The sequence below is a fragment of the Moschus berezovskii genome, chromosome 9, assembly GCF_049115385.1.
Source record: "Moschus berezovskii isolate FMDL1 chromosome 9, NW_MosBer_1.0, whole genome shotgun sequence".
In the NCBI taxonomy this organism is placed as follows: domain Eukaryota; kingdom Metazoa; phylum Chordata; class Mammalia; order Artiodactyla; family Moschidae; genus Moschus; species Moschus berezovskii.
In genome coordinates this window covers 42596578-42608907 of record NC_142468.1, presented here as the reverse complement: position 1 = coordinate 42608907, position 12330 = coordinate 42596578, and the positions used below count along the sequence as shown (strand labels likewise).

Sequence of the window (12330 nt, the reverse complement as noted above, 5' to 3'; positions counted from 1 at the left end):
AATACTGGGGAGCAGGTGAATAAACACACTTAATAGGATGCAGATTGTGTATGAAGGGGGAAAAAAGTCAAAAAAGGACATCTAAAGGGCAGATAGAAAAGAGCTAACAAGTAGAGACAATCTTATGAGCAGATGGGTGGAGAAAGCAGTTTACAAAGCAGAGATTTAGGAAGGTTTATTTGGCAGCAGGGTGCAGTGGATGAATTCAGGGAGGGGACAGGTCCATTTGGAAACTATCATGATTGTGAAGAATGAAATTGTGAGGACCACCTGCTGGCACAGTACCCAGCACAGAGTAGATGCTCAGTAAATGTGGCCCAAGAGAGCTTGGCTCGATGAAATCGGAAGAAGAATGGGTTATAAATACTGTGCAATACTCCTTTAAAGTAGACTCTAAACTACATAATAAAGAGTGGATATTACTCAAAGAGTAGATGGGAGAGAGAGGAACTAGTGAAGGAAGGGGAGTAGGACTGGAACATAACAAAGGATACCAGAAGAGCAACCTCTTTTAATCAAGCCTGAGCTTCCCTAAAGTTGTTGTTTAGTCACTAAGTTGTGTCCAACTCTTTGTGACCCCATGGATTTAGCTCACTAGGCTCCTCTGTCCATCCTAAACATCAGTTTCTTTCTTTCTTTTTTATATAAAAAATTATTTTTAATTGGAGGAAAATAACTTTACATTACCTGCCTCTTGAACCTTCCTCCCCTCCCCTCACCCCACCCTGTTAGGTAGTAATAACATCTACTTGCTAACGTTGTCAAGAGGAGTAACAGATAATAGCAGGAAAGCACCATTTTCTTTCCTGTCTTCTCATCTTTCTGTCTTCTTAGGGAAACAGGTCTGTCTGATAGCAAGATGACTCAGAAACATAATGTGATTTTCTTGGGCAAAAAAGTTAGGATCTCCTCATCACGTTCTGCTCCTTTTCTTGTCCCCTGACTCCTTCTCTTGCGTACCTTCTCTGCGAGAAGCCATTCTGTTTACAGCATACCCACTGTTTGCACACCCCTCAAGTGTTAAATCCTTTCCCCTCACCTGTGCCTCTGGACTTTAATTTCTGCACAGAGGTACTGACACAGCTCTTGAGTCCACAAATAATTATTAATTACATACTAATGAGGTAATCGTTGTAGAAGAAAAATAACTGGCTACAATGGGCTCATCATCATGGGGGAGAGAAACAGAGCCTGTCCAATGTGCAGGAGAAGAGGGGAGCATGGGAACAGTGCCTGGAGCCTGCCAGGTGCTCAGGTAGGCTTTGTGCAGTAAGTGAATAAAGGCACAAGTGGAATGAGAGTTTAGGGCTGTGGGTTTGGGTGGTGGATAAAGGTGGGTTGCAAAGAAAACTAAGAGTAGAAGTAGAGGAGCCATGGCTGAAAGGGAAGAAACAGACTGTCAAGGCTTAGAATGCCAACCAAAAGGTTACTGGGAGCTGTTGAAGATTTTGAGCTTCATTATTCTGGTTTCTGCCATTCCCTGGTGGCTCAGAGGCAGAACGTCTGCCTCCAATTCAGGAAACCCAGGTTCAATCCCTGGGTCAGGAAAATCCCCTGGAGAAGGAAATGGTAACCCACTCCAGTATCCTTGCTTGGAGAATCTCATGGACGGAGAAGCCTGGTAGGCGATACAGTCCATGTGGTCACAAAGAGTCGGACACGACTGAGTGACTTCACTTTCACTTTCTGCCATTCTACTAAAATTATAAAATGATAACTTTTCTGGCCTTTGCCTCTGTAAAGGTGATGTTGAGGGCAGGAAAGGGGTCTGGAATTGTGGAGTTCAGTTTGGAGGACATCTCACTGGTCCTGGGCAGGTCTGATGATGCTCTAAACTACATGGACAGGAGAAGGGACAGTCTGGACAAAATTGTGAAGTAGTAGTTCTTGGGAGCTATTTAGATAAGAGCATTGATAAAGAAATAGAAATCAGGTGATCTCGAGGACTTAATGAGATACTGTATTCGATGCATGTGTCTCAATGCTTGGCTCATTATAAGTATGCAATAAACGATAGCCATTATTATTATTATTGTCCTGAGTGATTTGAAGTGGCTTGCCAGTGAAAAAACAGTCATTTTGACAAATAGGAAAAACAATCCAATAGAGAAAGAAGAACAAAAAAAAAGTTATCATTTATTTTGTGCTCACCACGTGCTGTCAGGAATACTTTCTGCATGGTCTCCTTTCATCCTCTCAACAGTCCTATGAAGTAGATATTAATGTTACTGCTTTTTTAAAGAAGCAAGCTCTGGGATTGAAAAGGTAGTTTTACTAAACTCACCCAGCCAGTAAGCACCTGGACCAACTTCAGGTCTGCAGCACACACAAAAGAAGATTACCAGGCACCAAGAAACATAAAAGAAAAAAAAAAATTTAAGAGCAATCAAAGAAACACAAATTATAAATATATATCATATTTGTCTCTTATAAAATGGTAAAATGTGATTTGGAGTTGTAGTATCTCCTGAACACTTCTGGTAGGAGTGTAGATCCAAATGTTTCAGAAAGCATACTGAAAATTTGCATCAGAACTTTAAAAAGTGTAAACACTTTTTAAAAATGACTTTATTTATTTCTGGCTGTGCTAGGTCTTTGTTGCTGCATGCGGGCTTTTCTCTAGTTGCCTCGAGCTGGGGCTGCTCTTCGTTGGGGTGTGCAGGCTACTCCTTGTGGAGGCATCTCTTGTTGCAGAGCACGGGCTCTCGCGTGCTCGGACTTCAGTATTTGTGGCGTGTGCACTCAGTAGTCACACATGACTACTACGTAGTAGTCAAATATATGTGCTGCTGTCCTGGTGACCTTGATAAACTGTGGTCTGACAGCTCCCTGGCTCTAGTGTACAGGCTCAGTAGTTGTGGTGCACAGGCTTAGTTGCTCTGCAGCGTGTGGGATCTTTCCAGATCAGGGATCGAACCGGTGTCTCCTGCATTGGAAGTCAGATTCTTTACTACTGAGCCATCAGTGAAGCCTGTGTAAACAGTTTTGAATCAGCAATTTCACTTCTAAGGAAATGAGACATGTACAAAGATTAAGCTATAAAGATCACTGGTGGCTCAGCAGTAACAAATCCACCTGCAGCGCAGGAGATGCAGGAGATGTGAGTTCAATCTCTGGGTCCAGAAGATCCCCTGGAAGAGGGCATAGTAACCCTCCAGTATTCTTGCCTGTAGAATCCCATGGACAGAGGAGTCTGGCGGGCTGCAGTCCATAGGGGCACAAAGAGTCTGATAGCAGATTATTTAAGTGAATCCATAGGCTGTTCTACCATGCAGCAATTAATGCTATTAAGTAAGAGTGTTTTGAGTTTACCTAGTGACCAATACAGCTTACCCCTGTAATTGCTGTAAATGAGGAATCGCTTCACTTCTTACTTCAAATGTGTGCAGTCCAGGACAGCTTGAATATTTTCTCTGAATCTAGTCTGTGAAGAGGTCCCAGTTTACCTGGACTACCTAGAAATAGGCATGTCGTGGTCCTGACTCTATATAAAGAAAGCAAAAAACAAAACAAAAACATAAAAAGAACCCTGTAAAACCAATTTAAATTAACCCAATTATGTATATTTATGTTTATGGCTGTAAAATATATGTGCTGCTGTCCTGGTGACTTTGATAAACTGTGGTCTGACAGCTGGCTAGTTGCTTCAGACTGACTTCTTCCTAAGGGCTGGTAGACCCTATGTTTCAGTCCCATAGCACCATCTGGTGGGTGATATGAGAAGCTGCACTTATAAATGTCTGCTGCTAAGTCACTTCAGTCGTGTCCGACTCTGTGTGACCCCATAGATGGAAGCCCACCAGGCTCCCTCATCCCTGGGATTCTCCAGGCAAGAACACTGGAGTGGGTTGCCATTTCCTTCTCCAATGTGTGAAAGTGAAAAGCGAAAGTGAAGTCGCTCAGTCGTGTCCGACCCTTAGCGACCCCATGGACTGCAGCCTACCAGGCTCCTCCATCCATGGGATTTTCTAGTTTTCCCATAAAAACCAAAACCAAAAGCAAATGAACAAAAGCAAAACTGGTCTATTTAAGCATAAAGCATTAAAGAAGGGTCTGTTATTCTCTAAGAATTGTTCTCAGCCTCTTGTCCATGACTATCCAGTTAGGAAGCCAAATGAAAAAGAAGAGTATGAATCTAAGATTCTTTTACATCCTACTTAATAGAGTACCTGATACTCAAAAATAGAATTGTAGGTCTGTTCACAGACAGAACAATCTTTTCATTTCACAATGAAAAGAAGCCAAGTCTGTGTCTAATTAAGACATGGAGGTCAAAGATCAGGCCCCCCACATCACTGGAAAGTCAAATTGTTTTTGGGAGAATTGGAATTTTCTATATGCTTGTTTTTTTTCCTTTCAGAAATTGAGAAATGTCTCAATCAAGATTGAGAAATTCTTGCCCAAGCTGGTGCTTATCTGAGTTTTTGGAAATGGGTCTAGCAATGGGAATTGGGCATATTTGTATGTGATTCAAAACCCATTCCTGTCTAGGTCATGACCAACCTAAAAAAGAACAGAGAGCATTTTCACAGAGCCGCATATAAGTGGCAACAAAAGCACCATCAAAATGTGTGTGCTCCCGAAAGTGGTGAGGCTGCACAGGAAACTTGCACAGGGTCAGGCATCGTGTCCAGTTGTTCCTTTCCTGGAGATAGGCACCACTGTTTTTTCTCCTCTTTCTGTTTAATCTTTAAAAAGTAATAGTAACATGGTTATCCAAAGGAAAGTAAAAAATCGTGTTGGTAAGCATCAGCCCAAGAAAAGGACCAAAGCCTCAACTATCAGAATCAGAAAAGTTGAGAGAAATAAAACGTTTTGGTAGTACCTTAGAAGTGGCAGAGGACGGTTGGTGGGTTTGGGTCATTCATTCATTCCCGCGTGCCCACATGCCTTGCCCTGTTCCTCGGAGAGTTTAAAGTACGATAGTCAAGGGAGGACAGGATTTCTGTAAAGCAGGAAGGGACTTCAGAGATCATGCAATGCCCTGTCTTGACAGGTGAGGGCCTGGGTGCAGCGTACCTTATTCACATAGACTGTGGTATAATTGGCCATTGAGCTGGGATCTGCATCTTATCACAGAGTTCTTTCAGCCATTATTGTTTTCTCATCCCTCATGGAGATAAACTTTGGTTTTTCTTATTTATCTATTTATTTACGGTTGAATTTCCCACCTCTCCCACTATCTTTTCCATCTTTATCTCAAGATATCTTGTTTATCCTAAGAGAAAGTAAAATTACATAAATTGTTTCCATTTTGATTTTTAAAAATATTTGTTTTTAATTGTTGATGATTGCTTTACAATATTGGTTTTATTTATGGCCTTGACTTCATTTTTAATTGGACCAGGAATTTATGAGATGAAAAAAATAACTCAAGTGAGTTACCTTTTTTTTTTACTATAGTGTGACACAACTATTTTTGGGCTCAACCAAAAGATACACGTCCAAGAGCACTTTATAGGTTTAAGGATGTGAAACCTAACCAGGAAGGAGGAGACCATTTCCAAAATTGACCCAAGCGGTCATTTGTACCACTCAGTGGTCATGAAACCTTCCCCGTGATAGGGGCTCACTGCCAGTCTCACTTCAGTAGAACTGAAGATGATTTCTCACAGCAGAGTTATGGGTGTGATTCAGAGAAATCAACATTAATTCATTCAACACATACTTTTAAAACACCTTCAGTGCATTAGTCACTGTGTGGCGCTAGTGTAAAGAAACAAAGGGGGCAGTATACAACGGTAATCTGAAAACAGACCGAACATTTTCGTTTGGTAAGAAGGCTATTAATTTATAGACATTGTTAATCAGGTTTTCAAAACTGTAATTAGCTCCTAAGTCTATTTCAAGATCCAGGTTGCTTCTTGAAAGGGGCAACCTTACAAGAAGTGATCAATAACCCTTTTGGAGATTTGATATCTTAGCATTGTTTGATTTAGTAATACCATCCCCTGCCTACACACACACAAACCTCCCTTCCAAAAGTTCAGAGACATAAATTCCTTAAGTAAACGTCCAGCTAATTCTGAAATGAGAATTGTCTGATATTCCTTGAGATAATTATCGACATAAAGCTAGGAAACCTTTGTAGGTTCTACCAAAACCTACTGTTAAAGGCTCTGCAAATCCAGTTAGGTATGAATGAATTTTGTGAAAGTGTTAGTTGCTCCGTTGTGTCTCACTCTTTGCGACCCCATGGACTGTAGCCCACCAGGCTCCTCTGTCCATGGGATTCTCCAGGCAAGAATACTGGAGTAGGTTGCCATTTCCTTCTCCAGGGGATCTTCCTGACCCAGGGATTGAACCTGTGTCTCCTGCATTACAGGCCAATTCTTTACCATCTGAGGCACCAGGGCTTGATTTAATTTTATTTTACTTTAAATAAATATAAACTCCTTCTCAAGACTACTCAGAGCCTAAAAACATGCCTTCATCACAATAGGTATGCTCCTTTCTTCAGGTATGCATCCCTTTTAGTAAAATGTTCCAGTATTGTTCGCACAGTCCCTTTTCACAGCTTCCTTTTTATTTAATCTAATTCCCTAGGTACCTACTTAAGCCTTTCCTGTTCTCTGAAAATAGCTGACAGTTTTTACAACATTCTTTATATATTGAATAATTATCAAGCTTTTCCCTCATTCCTCAATTCTTCAGGCTATACAGACAAATGTATTTTTGAAAATCTTCTCATGAAACTTACTACCTTATCTTAAGTCATCCTTATGGTTTTAAGCCATCCTTATGAAACTTCAAATTCAGTTCAGTCGTATATTAAGGCCCTGAGCAGAATATCATACTCTCATCAAGGCAACCGACATTCCATGTGATGGGGAGATTAATTTATGGTCCCCTGAACACAGGCTCTGGTTTTTACTTAGCAGTAACAGTTAATTTGCTTGTGATGTTCTGCCTCCTCCACGATTTATTTCTTTAATTTGCTAGTGATAGCTAGCCCTTTCTAGTAACAACTTTTTCGAGAAAGTATCTATAAAAATTTTAATATCCTTTGATAATATCAGTCTTCATGAAATCTTGATTTGGTGCTTATTGGAGATAGTTCTTTAGTAGGATTTCAAAGACAGGGATTACCACACCATCACTGATTTCGAGTAGCAATGACAGGGCAAAGGGATGGCTAGAGGAAAGGGTCATCTAAAGCCCCTGTCTTCACCAGTAGCTCATCCCACATTTGTGAGGGGTGCATTTAGAAAGTTATTTTGTTTTCAGTCATCTGTAGAGTACCATGCAAAGACAAGGCGCAGACATCATCTTGTCAGGTTGTTGCCCTAAAATCATCTTTTGTATTGAATTCTAGAGCTAACAAGGAACATGAATCACATTATTAGTCAAAATCAGTCTGCCTTTTTTAAAGTGTGAGCCCCAAATATCTGCCTTAAGACTGGAATTTATAAGTGTTTTGAAGTCTTTCATCGTAAAATGCGAATGTTTCTCTTTGACGCATGTAAAATATGAAGTAGGCAATTTCAGAGCTGCAGAAAACTTGGAAACCTACTTCCTTTTATTTATCAGTTCATGTTCTGGAAGTATTTCAACTTTATAAAATCTTCTCTTACTGAAAATCTATTGTAATTTTTTGGTATGTCCTCTTGCAGCCTGCCACATACTGGAATGCCGCAATGGAATGGCCCAAGACGTCATAAGTACCATAGGACAGGCTTTTGAACTCCGGTTTAAACAGTATTTGAAAAATCCTTCTTTGAATACTTCTTGTGAAAGGTCAGCCAGGAATTCTATGATTATTTGACTTATCATACTTTGTTTTGTTTTAAAATTAATATGGCATTTAAAATGGACTAATGAAATTAGTAATTTCTTATTTACCAATAGATACAGTTTCTGTACAAAGTAATAGTGACATTTTTACTCTTCTTTCTTTCTTATTTGTCTAGATATTTCCTCTTGCTTTGTAGTAGAATTAGAGGAAACACTAAAAGTGAGAAGGGGGTTGACCCTGTTTCTCTGATGTTATGCAGAGCTCTGAATTAATTAGTTAGTGTCATAAAATGGGCAAGAAGAAATTTCTCAGGTTTGTTTCAACCCCAGATCCCTTGTATATCAGTTAAAAGAATTAAGAAAGAACAAAATCCTAAGAATTAAATGTGTGTAGCAGGAGCTCCTGTTTGCTGGTGTGTAGTGCAGATAGCTCAGCTCCAGCCAGACCAAGGGGTAGAGCACGATGTGACCCGGGGCTCGGGTTGTCCTGTCTGCAGCACAGAAAGTCCACAGTGAAAGCTGAACCCTTTCAGTCCTGTCAGACTCTACCACGTGTTGAATGCAGTGAGGTCCCTGGCTTGCAGAATTCATACCCAAGAAATAAAATTCTTGGACACTTGTAAATGCATTTCTGGAACCCCCCCTAATTTATCATTTTGTGTATCAACAAACACCAGACTTGGAGATCTCCTCTCAGAGGTGGTTTAGCACGGCAAAGGAGAAGGGCTACCAGCAGGCCTTGATATTGAATTTTTTTCTAGGGTGGCTTTTGCATTTTAGTGCTGTCTTTTCATTGACATGTAATGAACCCAACAAAGCTGTGGGTTGTCAGTAGAGTCAACTCAGTCCAAATGGATTTGATTTATTTCTTTCTCATAAGAAACTTTTGACTAATTCCAGTTTGGAAGAAAAATCTGTTGGTTTTTTTTTTGCCCTATTTCTTAAAAACAATGCATGTTTACATGAATCTACCCACTTGCCACATATGGTTCTCATATTTCTTTATGAATCACATATACTCCAGATTTGTGCAGACAAGATATCTGGCCATAGCTCTTGTACTTTTTTTTTTTTCTTGTTGGTTTATAGTAAACTGAGCCAGGCCTTCTGCTCAGTATCTAAATTTTCTTTGAGCAAAAGTATTTCCAAAATGCTGCAGTGAAAGTGGGCTGAAGAATTCAAGGAAAACTTTGTATTTTTATTCGATTGACAAAAACAACCTACATTCAGGAAGTTAGTGTATATATATGTATATGTACATATTTTATCACTGAGAGGAGACATGAAAGCATCACCCATGGCACTATTTGTTGGCTTACCCCACTTTGATTGTCTACAGAAAGCTAAACAATTCAGCCATCTGGTTGCTTCTATCCAGATGTTTGACATCACTTAAGCACAGCTATACTCTTAAAGCACAAAAAGTTTTTCAGGGTGATTTGCATGGTTCTGATCTCTCTGCATCCCCTACAGCATATGAATTCCCACCCAGCCTCTTGCGGATCCTTTTTTCCCTTACAGCGAGGAGGTGCCTGTTGATGGCCATGCTGAGGAGAGAGAAGATCATGAGTATTATAATGAAATCCCGGGGAAGCAGCCACCTGCAGGGGGTGTCTCAGATGTGCGGATCAAAGTTCAAGCTACAGAACAAATGGCTTACTGCCCCATACGGTGTGAAAAGCTGTGCTATTTGGTAAGTAAGAGTTTATTGCTATTGTCGCTAATAATGCAATCCTGTCCTATCACTGACCTTAATTTGAGGATTTCCAAATGCTAGTTTACAGAAGATATCATCTTCCTCAATACAGAGCCAGAGAATGAATCATTGTCGGAGCCAGTGCTAAGTAACTTTTACTCCTAATCCCCCAACCTCATCCTCAGAAGGTGACCTCACATCTTACTTCTCTGGAAAGACTAGGACGGTCCAACGTGTAATCCTCAACTTCATCCTTCCCTGTCTGCCAAGTGTTCCTATGTTCTCCTTGGTTTTCTTCCCTAGCTACTGTCTCCACAGCTAATCCTTCCCCCGAGCTCCCGACCCTATTCCCTCCCACCAACACTGTGCCCTTGTTCTGTCCATCAATCTGTATTTCCATCTTTATTTTTTTCTCTGTATACCAGTTATTTCTCTTCTGTATGCAGATAAACATGTACTCCCCCAACCCATCTAATAATGTCCTACCTCCCTGTCATCTTCCTTTCATCCACAAACTTGTAGAAAGCACTGTATTTCTGCATTCACATCCACACTACACTTCCAAAATCTGAACTCTGCTTGACAGCTTGATAGTAATTTCTTTTACAGTGCTCACCAGTGGTTTTTTGGTCGTTTGGTTGTCAGTTTAATTGCTAAATCTATTTCCTTCAGTATTTTGAATCTGTCTATAATGTGTGATACCTGTTGGCTTTCTCTTCTTTTTTTAGACCTTTTCTGTTAGCTTCTAAAACATTTCCCTGTGTCATTCATTCTGCATCTTTAGTTGCTGCTTTTCTTTTTCTTGTTTTCTAAAATTTTATTATGAATATATTCAAACATAGAAAAAAGTTGAAAGAATTACACATGAATACTCACCACCTAGATTCTATGATTATAATTTTATTCTATTTGCCCTGTCGTCCTATGTAGCCATCATCCATCAATCCTTCTTATTTTTGATGCATTTCAAAGAAAGTTGCATCTTACCTTTTTTTGATCTTGTTTTCTTGCATGCCCACCCCTGTGAAACCAAGCATCTGCTTTACTGCCATGGACTCCCTTTCCAATGCTCTGCCCTTGGCCCTGGATTTTCCTCTGACATGCCACCTGTGTATACACTCCACCAACTTCTTTGTCTTCAGCCATACCTGCCTTTCCAGCTGTTTAAATGCTGTTAAATGCTGACTAAACTCAGCATTTTACCTTAACTCCAAGCCAGATTCCTCTCCTGATGTGCTCAAGTTTATTAGTGGCATTCCTATTCTTTCACTAACCTACAGTTTTTTGTTTTCTCACACTTTAGACCATATATCAACTCAGTCTTCAAGACCTAGGATCCTACCATGAAAATATCTTGAATCTACTTGGCCTATATCTTTCCTATTGCATCTTTCTAAGTTCTGGTTCAGATTTTCTCAGGTGACCCTGAAGACCCTTTCTCTGTCTCCAGTTTCATTCCCTTAAACCCTCCTGCGTGGTACTGATGGATTAATCTTTCTAAAGCATAGATATTGCCCTTCTCAAAGGTGTCAGTGGATCCCATACTGTTACTAAAGAGAGATGTGTATATGGATAATTGAAGCCTTTGATAGCAGGAGATTTTTCGATGATGAAAAGTGAGTCTGGCATACACCTCAGTAGAGTAGGGCTCCAATCTGCCAACTCACAGTTAGATAAAAGTTTGCTAAATGGCCACTGTTTGTTCAAGTGTCCTGGAAATCACACTTTCTGGCTGAGCTTGGATTGAGTCTTGGAATGTGACCTCCCAAGCAGCAGCAATAACCCTCAGGGTATAGACCTTACGGTTATGACCCCCAAACCCTAATCAGACCCACCTTTGCAGCTCCAAAACAATTCACTGGGAAAGGAGGCTATACTTCCCATTCAAAACATCAGTTTCTTTTTCTCACTTTATCTCACTTCCTGTGTTAGAAAGTGGTGTTTTCTACTAAATTCTGCTGGGAGCTTTATGTGTCTTTTGCAAGTTTATGAACTTATACTATGTTTGTAAATGTTTCACAATTTGTTGTTCACACAGCCTGGAAACTCCAAGTGCAGCAGCATGTATGAGAACTGTCTGGAACAAAGCAGGGCCATAGGTAGGTACAATTGCACTCCCCTATCTGCCACACTTCTTATTCCTTTTATGTTATGTGATCGTGTGTGGCCCTTGCTCTTAATATTTCATGGGAAAGTCAGGTGTATAAAACCAAACACTCTGAGAAGCCTTCCCACACTCTGAAAAGCTCAGGATGCCATGTGTGTCAGTGAGAAAGCTGTGGTTCTCGCTTGCTCCTGTGAACTCTTCCACACTACAGTTCTGCTTTATGGAGCCTTTCACTGCTTTGAATATCATGAAAGCTCTCTCACCGGAAAGGTGATTTCTCTACTCACAACTCAAGAGAGTTCCACTTCAAAGAATATCAGACAGTAAGCTAATATGAAAATTGATGCTTGTCAAATCCATTAGGATTAAGAGAAAAGCTTTATTTCTGCTTGGCAAAGGGAACAAAAAGAGATCTGAAATGTGAGAGTCCCAATTAGAAGTTTATACACCCCATAACTTGCCAGGGCATTAAATGTCTTATTACTGCACATGATAATTGGCGTTGGGCACAACTCTTCCACAACACGATTGTAGGGCATAGACTATCACGTTGGAAATGTATTTTCATTAAAACATTCTACTGCTAGTCATTTTATTCTTATAAATTGTTAAAAGTATTTCTTTGGGAAGGAAAGTTTTGCACTTTAGAGTAGAAGATAACTGGACATTATAAATAATGCAGTGGAGGATAGAGCTGGATAACTACGCTTAGGGACTCAAATTAGCGGCAGCTTGCCAACTAGAAGGTAGTCTCTTACTTCCATGGGTTTTTTCATGTTTCTTATAGAATTTT

The 12330-nt window shown here is 40.2% G+C and overlaps 1 protein-coding gene across 1 annotated transcript in view; it reads left to right on the top strand.

Annotated features, from left to right (window-relative positions):
- The window catches only part of SHC4 (SHC adaptor protein 4), a 136634-nt gene that overhangs the window by 98773 nt on the left and 25531 nt on the right, over window positions 1-12330 (top strand). Inside the window, exons 7-9 of the mRNA XM_088839590.1 lie at window positions 7614-7737; window positions 9256-9427; window positions 11469-11529. Coding sequence (XP_088695716.1) covers window positions 7614-7737; window positions 9256-9427; window positions 11469-11529 — 357 coding nt within the window. The remainder of the gene's footprint in view (window positions 1-7613; window positions 7738-9255; window positions 9428-11468; window positions 11530-12330) is intronic.